The following is an 18,053-nucleotide window of genomic DNA, read 5'->3' on the forward strand; positions in this document are numbered from 1 at the left end:
AAGGTTCATAAGGAGCATGCGCAGCGCGCGAATCGAGATAAGGCCATGAGCATCGCGGCTATATCGATGAACTTTAATAAAGAGAAAACAGTTATCAATACCAATATGACGCATCCGACGAGATGCGAAGTAATAAGACCAGCTGGTTTTTCATCGCATTAAATTATAAGCGATTTATGGATTTTTCGATAATTTGATAACGTAGTCTCCGGACTGATAAAAACGGAGTGCGATGAAAAAAATTTAAATTACACACGCGGCGAGCTGAGAATCACTTTGTCCGTCGGAGAAAAAACTCATGAAATTATAATAGAAAAAAGATACATAGTAGTGTCGGAGCGATAAATTACGATTTTTATTCCTATATACTAGGCAATGTTTTGTTACATCTGCCAAAGATTTATGGGTATAGCGCTAGTATTCGCCGAGTTCTATATTACGTTACATGCACCGTATACGTTTTTTGATTGGAGAAAAAAGAATATGCAACTTATTTTTTTGCAAAAAGATCATTTTATTACGTCGATCGTGTGTAGAAGGATTTCGCTGAAAATCACTCTTTTCACCGTTCGAAGATTCCTCGTGTGAAATCATCGTTTACTTCTGCAACGTAACAAGTTATCTGAAATAAAAAATCTCATAGAGACTAAGGACAGTCTGCGAACTTTATTTTCGTCTCGTTGACGTATTGATCATAAATTAAAGCAATGAAAAAAGGAAACAAGCGGATGAGCAATAACATAAGCATAAAGATCGATGGACGGTGCTTTGATCAGGTAAGGCAAAAATTGTTAATTGCGCATTTATCGGTACTATGCATGCAAAGTACGCAGTGATCTGACCTTCGAAAAATTACGTGAAAATTAATGCTCTTTTTTTGTCTAAACGTGTACGAAGAAAATTATAGTGTAGCTGTGATTTTTTTTTTAAGCAACTGATCTTTATTTCATTATTTTTGTGTCAATTTTTTCTCTCGTGATAATTTTTAAATTTGAGTCAAAAGACGTATTTTAAAATTTATGAAAATTGTATTTTATTCATATAACAAATGTAGGTTTACAAATCTATTACAAAATATGCTCCGATGTTCTGCTGGCTCAAAATAATGTACCCGCACGCAGTGATTGGATAAAATATTAAAGGCCTCAGTACAGTCATGAAGACTCATTCTACTCTTGTTCAATTCTCGAATTCGCAATAAGCACGCGAGTTTTACACAATGAAAGTTTTATTTCCTTCATAGGCTTAATTCATGTACATATCATTAAGAATTAAGGCACACTATATAGCATACGAATCTACTATAACATTTTTTACTAAAAATAACGTTAGTAAATATTTGGTTTTCCGATGTTTCTACAATTAATTCTGGCAAGAGAGTCTCGTGCTGTGGCGAATGCCATTTTTTGTCCATCTTATCATCGTGATATAAATCATCTTCAACCCATTTTCCGCTCATATTGATTTCATGTGCTCACAGCCATTTGAGGACAGAGAATTGCAACATTATTATTTCGTTTGACGCGAACGAAAGTGTACAGAAAACGTGTATACAAAATTTGAATCATAATCGTAATATCACTTTATCATAAGAAGAGAACAAATACGTACAAAACTTTTGTTACCATAACTATAGTGTATCGCATTATCATTGTATAATCGTTCGATGAGCGTTTTTATAAACAGTTAGTCGGTTTTATAAAATATTCTGTGCATTGCATAAAAAAAGAGCGAAAAAATACCCTGAATAATGATTATACGCTAAACATTATTTTCTAAGACAGGTTTATAAATAAATAATATTAGCCACGTTAGCTTAAGTTCACTGATAAAAGATTCTTCTTTTTGAAGCGAAATCTTTTAAGCTTTACTGTGAAAAGTAGAGCTGTACCCTAAATCACCATCGAACGCGCTTTAGTCATTTTTTTTTCAAGTTTCTGTCTGGTTAAATACGTTGCTGCTCTTTTCCTGTAATTATCCAAAATAAAAGCTAATAAACAAGAGAGCATTTGAATGTATTTCGTTTTTTGTTTTGTTCGTTATAACTCGAAAATTCAGTAGATATTATTCTTCAAGAAATTTATCGCGAGGACTTCAGCTTCCAACGAAGGAACAGGTACGCGGCGATTCTGAGCACAAGGAAGATAAGCAGAAGAGCGAGGACGTCGAGCTTGAAATCGGCATGGTTCATGTCAAGTTCTTCAAGCGTTTGCTGTGGTTTCTTGAAATGGCAGTACTCCTGAAAAGTAACGATTTCAGATGTAAATAAAATATACTTAAAACATTCAATAAGTTTCTAAAAAAGTAATATGTTGCTCTTACCTGTTTGCAGCTTAACTTTTCGCGACCAAACGAATAGGTAGCCAAGGCAGTTCCTTCGAATCCATAACGGATGTAACTTAAATAAGTAATCCATCGTAGGTAAACGGGTATAGCGTCGAAGCTGACGAAGAAGCCAGAGAACAGCAGGAAAGGTACTGACATAACTGGAGCCAAAAATACACCGTTTTGCACATTCATTGCCGCACCAACGACTAATCCTACGGATTGTGCTACGAAGGATATGAGAAGGCACGTTCCCAAGAACATACTGAATCGGGAAAGCTCGGCCGGTTGACTCGTCAAGAAATAAACGATTGTTACGTAGAGAATGCAGAAAATTGCCTGTGAAAATAAAAGTTTTAGTAAATTGATGACCACACGTTACGCTTATCTATCGTAGTTTTTTAGGACATACCTGGAATGGAATGTCCGACACTGTTATGGCTAAATAGTAAGACTTCAAAGAATACCATCTATTAAAGCTTTCCTTTAACAAAACTGGCATCTCGAGTGGGACTAGAACAGAAGAGAAATTAATTTTATAATAGTCCATATTTTTAATTTATGCAAGTCTCAGTGATATAAGCAAACTTACATGATAAAATCGTGATTGTCATAGATGTGTACATAAGGAACAACATGTTGAAGAATAAGAAACCAAGATTACTGAGAACTTTCGTGGCGTCGTTACCAATGTCATAGTACAGCGCTCCGATTAAAAATCCTACCAAGATGTGAGCAAACAATCGAAGGTACATGAGAGTCTGAAAAAATTAAACCAAAAATATATCTTATAAACATGCTGATTTGTGAATGAGATTTACGTTAACAAATACGAATCAAGTTCATCAATCTTACCCAATCTCTTCTACTGAAGAGCAAGGTACGTTTCAAGACAATCCAAAATTGCACAAGTTCCGATGTGGGATATCTTTCAGGAGTCGTCACGAGAGTACTATCAAGCAAAGAAGTAGTAACGTTGTCTTTTTTGTCATCCATCAAGAGCGCGATTTCACCTGCGTCAGAAATATGAATTAGTTTTGTTCATCACGTAAAATCCCGAAATAAAGGTAGGTAAAATGTACTGTACTTTGTTTGACAATGTCGTTTTTGGCATAGCTGGATATCATGCCACCGTTACTCTTTTCGTTTAGCTTGCTCTCGCAGAACTTGTCCTCGATGTTGTTAACGTCATTCTTGTCCTTGGCACTGGTACCGTCTGATGTTGCATCGCCATTCTTGACACTGGAATTGTTGAGGACCTCCTTTTCGGGAAAAGCATAGCCGTCGCGTATGTCGTGTTTGCCATTCCTGATGGCGTTAACCAAATTCTTAATGTTGTCGCCATACTCTCCGCACGATACCTCGATTACTGCAAATAACAAATAGCGTACAGTATACTGCTAATCTGATTGTTGTGAAACAAGACGATAGCTCAATCGACTTGAAGTACTTACTGAAAGAAGCAGGATTGTGATAGCTGGGACAGTTGAGACCAAGTGAACTTAGGAAGGGCACAAGCTGGGACGTTGATCCCTGATAGACGCACTGGCCTTCTGCGAGGGTATACAGGGCATCGAACATCTCAAAGAGACGTGCGCTAGGCTGATGAATGGTGCAAATTATCGTGCGACCACCGCGAGCTAGTGTCTTCAGAAGAGAGATGCACTGGAAGCAGGACGACGAGTCGAGGCCACTGAAAAATAGTTAAATATTATTTTATTTCTCCAATTTTAAAAGCGTTGAATGTTTTTATTTTAATTACTGCGCCTTCCAAGGATACGATAAACGAACCGGTCTTGTGCCAAACTCAGCGATGCGAAGATGTATAGTATTAAAATATTCAAGATTCAATTTGAACCAGGGAGAGAAAGAAAATAAAGAATTATATATTCATACTCCTACCGCAGAGTTCGTGAACTTTTCTTAAATTTCATGCTAATGAAACTAGACAAATTATCAAGCACTTGTGTGTATAAAAATACAAACGGCCCACATTTAAAATCCGATACATTTCTTTTTAATTTATGTAACGAACCTGACGGGGAAAATTAAGAGAAAGTTCGAGAAGAGAGACTACAAAAAAAACTGATGGATGTTTGTAGTTCCTGCTGAAACTCTCTCTTTCATTGTACATAACATCGTTGAACCCATTAATAACCAATAAACAGTGTGTTTTAGAAACATACTTAAATTTCGTAAAAAATTATTATTTTATATTATTTTCCAAGTCTTTTTGCATGAATGTTAGTTATGATCGCACAAAACACGAAATTCTGAATAAGAAATCTGAGAACTTGACAGCTCGTCTAGTCACGTAATTGTAATGATTTTTTCCGGAGCTAGATTTGAAATAGTGTTTTAAGCTCGCTTCCGCGATTTCTGAGTACGAGAGTATTCTTTACAAAATTGATGTATACCAAAACAACATCTACTAACAAGTCCTTGCAGTTGTACAACGTAGCATTAGGATCAAAAAGGTAAGTATATAATTAAAATCGAATTTACCTTCATAAACCGGCCAAAAAACGAATTTGTCGCGAATGTATAACGATGCTTACATTGTATAAAACCGTCAATCATTTTCTTCTAGATCAATGTCCATGCGTATATAATCAGCTAAACTTATGCATGACATTATTTCAGGGATACTCCGACGACATAAAAGTTCTTTCATGTGATTTATATTTCAAAGCGCGCAATAATTCACCTGGTATTTATACAGGGTTATTAAGTGATTTTTTTCTCGAGTAAAAAAACAAGTTGTAATGACAACTGCAGAGGCTCGCTTGGAATAGTCGAGGAGACCAAATAAGTAACAGCGGCTAGTAAGTATGTACGGGTCGCGGAAAACGTCCTTCATCCGATTCTTCATTGACTTCTAACGCACGCAGCCCGTACACGTACCTATACGTGCGATAGCGACGTCGCACGATGCTTATAATTACAAATTCCTCGTACATACAACAAGCGCGACGATGCGACGCGGCTTTTTTCTTTCAGCGATATTCGTGGTTCCCGCAGTCCGTTCTAGCTCGTGCAGGTACTGCTCAACGAAAGAGAAACTCTCAGTATTAGCTGGCCAGTTTGTCCGCTTGTGTATTCGAGTCGCGCGCGGGCATCAACACATGCAGCGAAGCGAACAAATACATGGCCGACGGAAATTTTTCCTCGATTTTCGTTTGCTAAGTATACGCTTGGATTTTTAAAAGCTCTTCGATTAATTGCACGCAGTCGATTCTTTATCCCTGATTCCCTTTGTCAAATAGAATAGGCAAGACAAGCGCATGTCGCAGTGGTTTTTTTTAAATTACCTTGTAGGCTCATCAAAGAACATGATGGGCGGGTTATTGACGAGTTCGAGGGCGATGGAAAGTCGTTTCTTCTGACCACCACTGAGGTTCGAGGTCATAGTTTTCCGGTGCTCGGCGAGGCCAAGCGTCTCGAGGATCTCTTGAATCTACAACACATATGCTTACTTTTAATGTCGGCAATGACAAGTCAAGTCAGGACGCACAAAAACGAAACAAGAAACGCGCAAGGAAAACACGGAACACTGTGGGGACAACGTTGGCGAGCAAACGTTGCAGTATATTTTTCGCCGTGCTTTATTGCCCGAGAATAAATGGATGAGTGAAAAAAAAAACAAGAATTAATGAAAATATTGTACGTGCTCGATCTCGAGCGAAGAGAGGATAATATTGGGATAACAATGACGGATAAATCGAAACATTCAACAAAAGGCGAGAAGTCGATCGTACCACTTCCTCTTTCTCGGCTTCTCTGACGTTCCTGCCCAGTTTAAGATTCGCGGCAACTTTCATCGCTTCCTGGACGGTCAAATTGCCGTGAAGTTGGTTGTCTTGCATGATGTAGCAAGAGAGTTTCCTGAAGGCACTTAAATTCCTCTCGCGTCCGTTCATGGTGATGCTGCCCTGCATGCCGGTCGTTCTGAAATCGTCACACATAGCCAAAAATAAATAAAACGCAAACAAAGCAAATATCAACGTCGCAGCTGCGATTAGACCAGAAAATCAAGCTCGCGAGGGGACGAAATAAAATTCCATATAATTTTTCCGCGAGATATTTCAATGTCACGCGCGCTGAGTTTAAAAAATCGGCTCCTTTTTTTCTTCATATATCGTCATATAAAAGCCAAAGAGCGAGGCCGAGAGGGAAACCGGTTTACACGATAGCTGCATCGCGACCTCAAGAGAGGAAAGATACCGAGAGAGGACTTTTTGCTTTCGCCTCTCCGATCGTCTCGCGCACTGTCTTTCTCTGCATCATCAGCGCTGCGGCGAGAGCGCACGAGGAAAAATCATTGCAATGAGCGAGTATTTCCATGGACGCTGCTCTCGGCGGAAGAGAAGAAGAAATTTGCTGCGCATTGTCATGCTCGTTATTGTTATTATTATTTAGACGACGAATTTGCGCGCGCGTGAGTGTGAGAGAGCGAGAGAGAAGCGCTTGAATTGCCTTGACACGAAACTGACCCCTGCGCAACGGATCGTATAATGCTCTATGCTAATCTCTCATCGTGACGAAATCTGGACTATCGAGCTCAAATAGAACAAAGTCTTTCTTGCTCTGTTGTCCGCGCGTACGTGGAATTTTCTGACGGCTGGTAAATAGACGAGCAGAGGATAGTCTTTGTTAAAACCGAATTTCGATGACGACAAGTTAAATTACACCGAGCGATTTATACATTCAGCGGATCTTTGTCGGAGAATAGGCCGAAGAAAGTGAAATGACTCTCACTTCTAAGAAGTGGCGGCGGCGACAGGCGCACGAAAATTTCGTTAAACGAGTGTCTGCCTTCCGGAGGAAAGTACATTTACACACGGCCGTTGCGTGGATTACGCGATCGCAGCTCTCACTCGCACTCTCTCTCTCTCTCTCTCTCTCTCTCTCTCTCTCTCTCTTTCTTTCGCGATATTACGCGCATTTGCGCATCGCCAGTATAGCAGCAGTAGCCTTTGTATAGCTGAACTTTCGAAACGAGTCACTCGGTTCTACACAAATGTATATTTTGCTGCTTTTGTGCGGCTGATGTCAAATGTAAATTACGCGCGTTTCTGAGTAGCCGTATTTGAGGAAAACGCACTCGTTGATTTCCAACGTCGAAGTACGTAAAAGTAGGTCTTCTCTAGAACATTTTCTATGATTAGCTTACTTGTATCCTGTGAGGATGTTGAGCAGGGTCGATTTTCCGGCACCGGAAGGACCCATGATCGCCGTCAACTCTCCTGATCGAAGCCTGCCACTGACAGACTTGAGAATAGTTTTGACATCTGCAATGGAAAAATAGAATTTTAAAATATTAATATTCCCAACAGGATATACACGAAATTTTCAAACGTACATTATCTGCGTAAAGTAAAAAGATAAACCGAAGATTCTCTTGCATCTTATAACAAAGAGTCGAGAAATTTATCTTACATTTGCGCGAAAGCACCAAGTCTAATGCATAACAATAAGAACAAGAGAGTAACGGAGTTGTAGAGGGAGAGACAATAAAAAAAACATATGCATATGCGTAAAACGTGCTGATTAACGAGCTCATATGATTCATCCTACGGATACAAAAATATATATGTATGCACAGCGTAATGAATCTACCGCAGCTGAGAACTTTGTACCGAGGAAGAAATTTCACTCGTTCGGTTGAAAAAGATTTAGCCACGACCTTCGTGAGCTTTGATAAAGTTTTCTTATCGCGACTTGGTCAAACGGAGATTATTAATTACATATTTCAGATATTAAGTTTTTTTTATCGAGTTTTTAAACTTGGTTATTATCTGATATTTGACATTTCGATGGAATATTGCGTAAATAAATATATTAATAAACCCCATTTTTTCAGAACTTTGTTAGCAAACTTTGTTTTGGACCAAAAAATGAGGAGATTTTCTTGTTCCACATCTAAATTGCAAGATCGAGATTTCATTCAGTACGTGGGTAAGTAAAAAAATTACGCAAGAATAATTAACGGCAATTTTCAAAGACTTGTCATTATCCGACATGATGATGACGAAATATTAAACTTTGACTTTAATACCTTAAAAACCATTTCATGCGGAGCTCATGAAGATTAATTGTAACTCATATATTTATCTTCCATTAGTATATCATTCTCGTCAAATAAATGCATGAAATTCACAAGACGTGTTTTTCAACAATATAATCGTGATTTTTCTAAAAAAAAAGCTTATAGAATAACGATTCTGATGATTATCTTGCGTTCGATCACACATTGTCTTATCGTGAGGACTTTGGCTCAATACAGAACCTGCCCCCACTCGAGTGCTTATTCTTCCCGATATCCAACGATAAAATACGATCGAACAATGAAACACTGATGAAGTGCTTTATCATACACTCACATGCTGCTCTTTAAATGCATGAAAAATATAAACAAGATTGCTGAATGAGTGAAAATAAATTAAAATTTATTTCACTTTTCCACGTGTTTTATCTCAATAATAATAGTCTGTATTAAGAAGAAAAAAGTGAGGACAAAGTGCAGCTCGAACCGAGGCCTCAAGTAGCCTGAGGCGAGGGATGCAAGTTGCACGAGAAGTAATCGACTTCCGCGATATTTGTTTTGTTTTAATTGTGTCAAAAGCGAATTATGGTGCTCGTTTTGTTGACGCAAAGTGTCTCTTCACTGACCAATAGTACAAAAAAAAATGATGTTTTAATCAATGTAATGCATGGTGGTATCAGTAATTTCAAAAGTAAAAAATTATACTCGTTTGTAAATGCAAATTCAGTGAGATAAAAATGATCGTTATTTTATTTTCTTCTGTATGTAAACATACATTTATAGCACAGTGTGGCTAAAATCCGCTGTTAAGTCACGCCTATCTGTGACTAAAGTAGTCCTTTTTTGCACCGTGTTTATCACACTCGCTACGCTCGTGCGCTAACCTCACGGTGCAAATAAGAACTACTTTAGTCACGAATAGTCAAGAATTGCGGACTTTAGCAGTCTGTGCTATAACATTTTATACGATACTCTTGACTTAAATGATTAAAAGAACCATTTAAGTCACACGTATCGTAACGTACTATTTTAAATAAATTAGTGGATTCGTATTACGACTAGATCATCAGTACGAAACGCGCACACCACGTGATGGGCAAGTGTTGTGACGCGTGATCAAGTAGTTTTTTCCCAACTATAATCTTGCACTACGAGCTTTTCTATATCACCAGAGATCAATTTAAAAATCATTTACAGCATCACGCATAGTATGCGTATTAAAAAAAAGTATATACATATCTATGCAAAATCATGTAGCGAAAATCGTTATTTCATTGTACACTATTCGTCACCGGCTTGCGTGTAAGAAGCCGGAAAACAGAGAATAACAAAAAACAAAGACAAACGCGACGCACTATGCAGCGCTAAAAAAAAGAAGTAACAAAAAAAATAAAAGACATAACCATACTAGCTTATCATTTTTAAAGGGTAAATCACCAACGGTCGGCGTGCAGCACACACAACATTTGTTTTGTTGATTGGCACGTGTGACAACATCGCAATGATAGAAAAAAGCAATATCGGGAGCGCAAAGAAAGATGGAACTGAGTGACAAGCTTTATACTCCATTACATGACATTAAATCGGATAATTTTTGTCTCCACTCTGTGTGGCATACTCGCACACACGCGAATCCGATCGTTATTTGCATAAATTTTGCCGCGTGTACTTATCAATCAGCGCTGCTGCAAGTATATCGCTTTGCGAGTTTTTTTTTCAATCGTTTTTCCGAGTCAGGAAAAAAGATGGAAAATAGCAGGAGATGATGCTACGAATTGATGGTATAGAATGGCTCGGGCGATTATCATTACTCGCCGGTTGTGCAAGCCTTTTCTCGAGTCAGCAAAATGAATGATTTGCCCAGGGTTGTATTATAAAGAATAATAATATAATACATTAACGAAAATAAAATGTCATCGAGGCAACCGGCGTTATAAAACTCTCGAGTCTACGGCGCATGCACAAGGTTGTGCAAAAAAGTTGCGAAAATCCCTGGCACTTGTCCCCTTCTCCATGGGAATTAGCGGGAGCTGCTTTCAAGACGAATGTAACTATATAATTTGGGATTGAAAATCACGCGAGCAGACCCACTCAGCGACAGAAAACCAGAAATAATTTCCGATATCGATTGAATAACTAACAGCTCTGTTCGTCGACGATTTTTCGTAGGCATCTAGATGACTGCGATGCATAGGAGTCGTGGCATTATGAAATGACAAATTTTTCTAACCCGCGTGAGTACGAGTTGCAATTCTGGTATTTCCGTTGCGAACTCGTAATTGAACGTTTTGATAGCTAACGTGAAGTAAGACATTCTTCAAGCCTTGTCTCGACAAGCGCTGTCAAACTTCACGAATGAGTGTTTTGATGTTGAGTATAGTCTTTAATTTTAGATCGTTCTGTGTAGTCCAACCAAAAAATAAGAAGGAAGTCCCTGTATAATGAAGATGACTTCACAAGAGCTCAAAAAATCTGAGTTGGGTAGTAAAAATTTAAATTGTTCATGTGAATAATCATTTTTGATAGACAAAACCGGCAAATGGTTATGCAACTGCGGCGTCGATAAGGAAGAGTGATGGATACAGTTTAAGTAAGTGTAATAAAAAATAGGAACATTTGCATCTAGTCCGTAAGTAAAAATGTATACGAATAACATAAAAATAAAACTTATTTACTTACTGCTTTTTCGTCCCTCTCGCACCTTGTAGGTCAAGTCGGAGAATGCAAGATCAACCGGCGGTCTCTTTGGCAAATGTGTAATCGTCTTTGGTTTTGCTTGGATGATTTGCACCCGAACCTCGGAACTTCTCCTAGATTGCAACAAGATTCCATTGCCATCATTTTCAGTGGAACTGCTACCTTCGAGCTTCATCGTAAATCCTTTTTTTTTGTTCAAGTTTTCAAATGTACAACTTGTTCTCTTTTTTACACGAGACCAGGAGTCAAATCAATAAGATAAAGTCACACCTTTTGCCTGGAAAAATCGTATGAATTCTGTCTTTGGCTGTTGGTTCTGAGTACATGTGTCGTTATGTTTTTATTGCAAAGCAAAACAAAGCTCCGACGAGTTTATTTGTGGTTTGGAGATTTTTCCATCTGCTTATTAGTCACAGATACCTGGTAGAAATTAACCTAAAAACTGGCAAGTTCTTGTGTTAAAATCCTAAGAACTTGCCAGTTTCTAGATTAATTTCTACCAGGGATGACACGTCAAATATTTGAAAATGCGTTTTCAGTAATTTTCTCATACGCGATACGCGAATTGCAGATAAACACTGCCCAAAAAGCGATAAGATTAAAGAAACGTGAGATATACACTGCGCAGCTGTGCTTTGTCTCAAATTTGTAGGAATAACATCCGTAAACTATACTGAGAAACTTTTCGTTAAAATTTTTATTACAGCGATCGGTATAATGTAAATCTTATGATTGATCGCGTAATTAAGTTATAGACGGGTATCAATAGTGCGCAGTAAAAATGTATTCACTATATTGCGTCAAATGATAACACGTGCACAACATAAACATACATAGAGAGAGAGAGATAGAGAGAGAGAGAGAGAGAGAGAGAGAGAGAGAGAGAGAGAGAGAGAGAGAGAGAGAGAGAGAGAGAGAGAGAGAGAGAGAGAGAGAGAGATTGAAAAACAGAAGCATATTATGCAGAAGTGGATATCGAAAAAATGACTGTTTATTCCGTTCCATAAAACAACGCTGCGTCAGCAGTAATCTCTCAGATTATTAGGTATTCGTTGAAATAATAGATCGCACTGCTTTTCTTTGTCACGAGACGAGAAGAAAACTCGCGTCGAATTTCAAAGGAAATATGGATATAGCACATTTCCTCTGCGAAAGAGATAAACAATACTTGACGTGTCGATGAAATAGCGAATACATTCTTTGTTCGAAGCTTTTATAAAGAAGCGTAAATATAATGATCCTTACATCGTCGTTGTGCGCGAGTTTGCACTGGTCTTACAATAGAGCGATAAACCTTAGTGTAGCGGATACTTCAGAGACATAGCGATCGGCAAGCAATTTCCGTTTCCCGCACAATTTCGAGTCCACAAGCCAGACAATAAAAGTGTGCCTTGCGTATGTAAGCGAATGGCCGATCGGAGCCTCAGCCTCGGAAGTACTCGCGGCTTCGCGATTCGAGTCGGACTAATGCAGCTACTGCAACTGCTCCGCGACGAAGAAGATGACGGCCGTCACCGTTGACCGTCGACAGTGCTGACTCTTTTGCACTGCTCCTGCGCGCATACGCAACTCGTGCGAACACTCAACGCTTCTTTGCGGTGGGGAGCGTCAGGCTATTGTCTCGTCTCGATGCTCTTTTCCCACTCTCTCTCTCTCTCTCTCTCTCTCTCTCTCTCTCTCTCTCTCTCTCTCTCTCTCTCTCTCTCTCTCTTTCTGTGCTTGCACGAATATGCGCGTGAACAAGGTTTGACGGATTTTTTTTCTAGCCTAACACTCGCCGATCCCGCCACTAATGATCGAGTTTTTTTCCCTTATTTTTGTCACTGTAGTCGAGATTGTAGAAGAGGGGGATATCGCAAAATAAACCCTTTTACATAAATGATATAAAAATAAATGCTCAACTTTCGGGTACAGATTCGGTAAAAGACATATTTTCTACGCCCACCTATCTAATCTCGCTAAAAAGAATTCGTGCCTCGACATACTGATATAGAATATATCGATATCGAAAATCTATTAAAATTGTCTATTCAGGAATGACGAAAATAATTCGTATATGAAACATCTGTACCACGGTCTAAATATTTCAGAGCTCTTTACCAGAATGGTATAAAAGCCGAGTTGAAAATCTCTTACATAAGACTGCGCCTCGAGAGACGACTTAATTTTTCAAACAAGATTATTATAATTCGCTATACACAAGTTATAAGAAGGTAACGACTGCTTGTTTCCATAACATCGCGTTTCTCCGAGCTCAATATCATCGGAATATTTCTTAACCGAATTTCACAAGTATGTACCAAAGAACACGGATGCAAAAAAAAATGCAGGACAAAAAGTAACGCTCATATCGTTACAACATAAGATTCCACGTGAACGGTAGATGCTTTGTTTGCATCTCTCGCGTAGACTTATCGTCTGGACAAATTAGAGTTGAAACAAAGAGCGGAGAGATATGTCGTCGTCTTATGCATCATCGGGCTGAAGTCGATACGCGCGCGGGGCAAAATTGCAGTCAAAACAAGAAGCAACTGGTCCAGCCAGAAGCTCTTGACAACTTTTTCTCAAGGTGATACCGAGCGGGCATAAAAAGTCTTTCGGAATCCCTTCCTTCGCTCACTGGACTTTGGACTTTATCCGTCATCGCTTCCTTATCAGATACTGCCGCTCGTACACGCTGTAGGTATGTATCTACGTATGAAGATTTCAGCTGCATCCACGACATTGTATTATATAAAAATTAATTAACTTTTTCATCCCAATTAGTGGCTTCCCTAACCAGACGAAGAAAAAACTGCCGATGGCACAACGACATGCGCGTTGCTAATCACGTCGCAGCATCCGCAAGAAGCACTGCGGGACAAACCGAACGAGCGCATGTATGTAAAGAAGCACGAGGCCCTGCTCGACGTGCAAGAGGAAAGTTGCAAAAGTGGCTCTGAGCAGGACACAGCAACTTCGCGTATAAGCTTCTAGAAGCCGTCTGAGGAAACCAGTTGCTTTTGCTGACCGCTGATGGGATGTGTGCGGAAAAATGAAAGGTAACTTTTCGAGAAGCGAGGAACGTATAGAAAAATTATTTTACGAGGAAGATAGCGCGATTTGACGTTTTTGGGTGTGAACTTTGCCTTCTTAAATTTTTTTTTATTCGACATCGAAGAGTAATTTCTCAATTTCTAATTTTTGTAATTTCGAGCACGACGATTTAGCGAAGCGCGTTGGTGAATTTGCGCGCTGACAGCTGCTATGGGGCATTGAATCGTGATCGGTGAACTCAGTGAAAGTATTTTTCCAACCTCTCTCGAATGTTCCCCGCCTAAATGAGCGCGTACGCGGGTTCCAATGTCCCCTGACGTGCATGCACCATCGGATTCAATTTGTTCGTTGCTAATATTGCAAATCAATGAATAATATGCCATTTTGATGTTATAGATACTGTTACACTTACACGCAATGAAACAGCGTCTGCAAAAGCGTCATCAATAATTGATAATTATCCAATCGTAAATTATTATTAGAGTTACAGAGTATCATACGAAACGCTTTGTGATCCTACTTAAATAAGCCAACTAGTAGTTCGGACGCGTTTCACAAAAAAGAAACAATGGGGCCGTTATGGAATTCGTAATAACGAGCTCCTGTTTGACGTGCGATGACGTCGATGAGAATCCTGCGACCATTGCACGCATCCTTGCTGTCACGTCCACCACGATCATTCATTCTTTTTTTTTGCCAACTGATATCAAGAAATGCTACGTGATCCAAGTATTTTTTATTTAAACTTTCAATAAAAAAATTTTCAGATATTGCAAAAATATGGGGCATTGTTCTATTGTAAGTATTCGTTTATTTATCTGTTGAAATACAAATTCTTTCCCCACACTTGAATTTTCCGAGTTACGCAATAATAATAGATGTTAAAAATATCGTACAATTTAATGTATTTTGAAATTTTATACAAAAACACGGTTACTATATATTTTCTTCTCATTCAAATAAAACTGTTTGATCGAAAAATTAAAAAAATCCACGCGCGAAGCGCCAGCGCGCTATCATGGTCGTTAATTCTATACTTGCGAAATTTCTATGCTAATGAATTAAATTTATTTCGTTTGTAGATCTTTGTCGCGCTTTCTTAGTATAAGGATTGCTGAGATGTACGAACAAGCCGAGACCTTCTAATTTCTTATATTTTCATCAAAACAATTTGATTCGAGATACAAAGTTTCGCACAAAGCTGTTCGCAGACGTAAACAAGTTAACTACTAGTATTTATATGGTAGGAAAAAAAGCCAGAATTTATAGTGCAATATAGCCGCCGACAGAATTCATAATGTGCCTCGACGATTCTTCTTTGGTCAGTTAAGTAGATTTTTATTTTATTGTTTTAAAAATTTATAGGATTACCTGATGAAGCTTGAGGTTTGTTATTATTTATTGAGATAAAAGTCGCGTGCCTATGAAATTCTTTGAATATTTCCATGTAATCCGCAGTAGGGAAAAAATTAATGCTGCTTCTACTATCTTTGTAGAGAGTTATGCTGAACGTGTTATTGTTGTCAGTGCGATCAAACCGCATGACATCGGCAAATATTGATTTTACATACTGATAATAGATGGAATATTTGCTATTGCCGTTAGTACAACCAAATTTCTTCCTATCGCGGATTACTTGAAAACATGAATTAGATAAAAATGTCGAAATCGAACTTACCCATTTCCGATTAGGGCTACTTGCCCGTTCGATAAACGGTTCTCTTGCTGAACCATCTTGTCCCAGTTTAGAGCACTTTTCGATTACCAAAACACCATGAATATCTGTAGCAATAAATAGAAAATCAGCGTACATAAATAGGCACATATATATATTGTATTTATCAAACAAGGAAAAATAAAAGAGTGATTAATTAAGACGTTATGGGGAAGAGGGAGAGATTTTTAAATCGATAAGGATGTGTCGTTGTTGATTGATTTAATACTCGATGCACTAAGAGTGTATTTTGTTTTTTCAATGCAAAATGTTTTGCACACTGTTTTGGAAGCAAAGCATTCAGCCATGAGAACATTCGGCGAGATCTCGTTAACCTTGAAAGACGCGAAATTTTCACTCAAATTTGTTGCTCAAATTGTTAATCAAGTAAAAGTTACGATTCCGCGTTACTTATGCAAGCATTAATTAGGATTACGTTGATCGCGCCGTCGGGACAAACCGTAAACTTGCGTCAAATACACCAGATCGTCGTCCTTGAACTGCGTGCTTAATGATAAATTGTTATTATTGAACGATATAGAGACGACGATATAATACTCTTCTCTCTCAACAGCTCTGCAGCACGCAAGATTACTTCAATCTCGTATATGCGAATACGTTACTCTCGCGATGAGTTTGTCGACTTCCTGGCGGAATATTCTTCGCTGCATTTTATTTTTTCGTTTCGTTTTGACGAGCTCTCGTACACAAATATAGCTATGGTATATATAAGTTAAATAACCTGTTCGATAAACCCGCCGATGTTGACCCGACGAAAAGGAAGATTCACGGAAGATTGTAATAAGAGACGAGTAAAAACTGGAAATGCCAAGAATCCGTATCTGCGTATGGGTAGCTTTTTTAGAACTGCGTATGCATAATGCATTAAGTGGAAATGAGACAATTAAGTTTAAAGCTCGCTCGACGATAACGTATTATAAGTACACACTATCTTATTCCGCGAATAAAAGTTACGTATAGTAAGTAAGCGCGCCAAATAAGTAATTTCGCAACGATCCCGGAGCAACAAAAAACGGCGTCGATTTCGCAGTTCGCGACGGTAATGTGCGTGCACGCGCCGTAGGTAAGTATATGTATATAGCTATACACAAAGGTACGAGTATGAACGCGTTACGTCTCGCCCGAGATCTTGACTGAGAGTTTTCTCTCTGCAAGTTGCAGTAGAACCAGAGGGAAAGAGAAAGACCGTTCGGCAAGTCGTTCAACTTGACCGTGTATGTACTTTCGAGAAAGTGTGTAGTATGCACACATATATCCAGACATAATATTTTATGCGTGATGTGGATGTGGAACTGTTGTATAGAAGAGTCGGCCAACATAGAATATAATGATTGTACGTTTATCGAGTTCTCAACAAGCGTAACGAGTCTATTGCAAAATTGATAGAACCTGTTCGAGGCGAAATTTTCTATCCTCACTGGTTCGGTTTATGCATCTTTACTTTTATCGAAGTAAACAGCTCGCGCACATAGCGCCATCAGCCTTGACGCGAGTAATGAGTAATCATCGGTATATACTCGTGTGTAAATTTATAATTCCCCGCAGGCGGCGATGTTCTGCGGATTTTTAGAAAAACAGAAAAGTACCTTTAAACTTGTTGTCTGAAACAGTGCGTCCGCGGCTGTCGTCCTGACGCTATGCGCTCCAGTGACAGTAGGTGGAATTTAAAGGCTGTTTCCCAGAAATCTACTGCGTACAATAACAGTCCGCAGTTGCAAGCAGCATGACGTATCAGCTGAGCGATAAAGTCCGATCCTGTGCCATACACGCACGGGGAAGATGTCTTGGACGCTCGACTCCGAGTTTCCGTGAGGACAGCGCGTCTTGCGCTATCTCGTATGTCCGACACTCACTACTGCAAATGTTCTGTGTCTGCGTAACAATGACTCCTCGAAATCCGACGGCGGACGATCGAGCACTGAAAAATCTTCCAAAGCACCGCTGTGTACTCGTTCTCCGATCCCCATGCCACTACAGCAGCAGCGCTCACTCGTCCCCCCTCTTTCCCGTCCCGACCACCTCTTCTGAATTATTCTGCTCGTTTTCTGATATACGTGTAAGGCTGCGTCTGTTTGAGTCTATGTGTTTTGTCTAGTGCATGTTCAGCAGCATCGCGAGCTCTGATTGGTTATCGTTGCTCATCGATGTCGCGCGCCATCTAGTCCGGAAAATCAGCGCACCACTTTTTAAACGAGGAAACTCTGTATGACTGCG

At 39.1% G+C, this 18,053-nt stretch overlaps 1 protein-coding gene across 4 annotated transcripts; it reads right to left on the minus strand.

Moving 5' to 3' along the window:
- Positions 1-1,008: 1,008 nt before the first annotated feature.
- On the minus strand, positions 1,009-17,884 carry LOC100118323 (ATP-binding cassette sub-family G member 4). Of its 4 annotated transcripts, none has more exons than XM_008206621.4 (13): positions 17,426-17,884; positions 15,783-15,886; positions 11,051-11,181; positions 7,499-7,616; positions 6,084-6,273; positions 5,637-5,782; positions 3,780-4,018; positions 3,413-3,694; positions 3,181-3,338; positions 2,918-3,086; positions 2,738-2,838; positions 2,323-2,664; positions 1,009-2,239 (listed from the first exon to the last, which is right to left on the minus strand). In XM_008206621.4, the coding sequence occupies exons 2-13, from the start codon at positions 15,836-15,838 to the stop codon at positions 2,081-2,083; spliced, it is 2,091 nt and encodes a 696-aa protein (XP_008204843.1). In that variant the 5' UTR covers positions 15,839-15,886; positions 17,426-17,884; the 3' UTR covers positions 1,009-2,080. The 4 variants fall into 4 exon arrangements, with proteins under 4 accessions (XP_008204843.1, XP_008204842.1, XP_031780549.1 ...); XM_008206620.4 differs by having other exon boundaries at positions 11,051-11,345; positions 17,426-17,826; XM_031924689.2 differs by lacking the exons at positions 15,783-15,886; positions 17,426-17,884 and adding an exon at positions 12,314-12,675 and having other exon boundaries at positions 11,051-11,345.
- Positions 17,885-18,053: the final 169 nt, after the last annotated feature.

The sequence above is a fragment of the Nasonia vitripennis genome, chromosome 2 (genome assembly GCF_009193385.2).
Source record: "Nasonia vitripennis strain AsymCx chromosome 2, Nvit_psr_1.1, whole genome shotgun sequence".
Lineage (NCBI taxonomy): Eukaryota > Metazoa > Arthropoda > Insecta > Hymenoptera > Pteromalidae > Nasonia > Nasonia vitripennis.

What these genes read in the sequence shown, in the direction of transcription:
- LOC100118323 (XM_008206620.4), bottom strand. Translation starts at nt 11,243, where the DNA reads ATGAAGCTCGAAGGTAGCAGTTCCACTGAAAATGATGGCAATGGAATC. An exon ending in AAGCCGAGAAAGAGGAAGTG is followed by an intron (nt 5,783 to 6,083) that starts GTACGATCGACT and finishes TATGTGTTGTAG; the next exon opens with ATTCAAGAGATCCTCGAGAC. An exon ending in TCACAATCCTGCTTCTTTCA is followed by an intron (nt 3,695 to 3,779) that starts GTAAGTACTTCA and finishes TGTTATTTGCAG; the next exon opens with TAATCGAGGTATCGTGCGGA.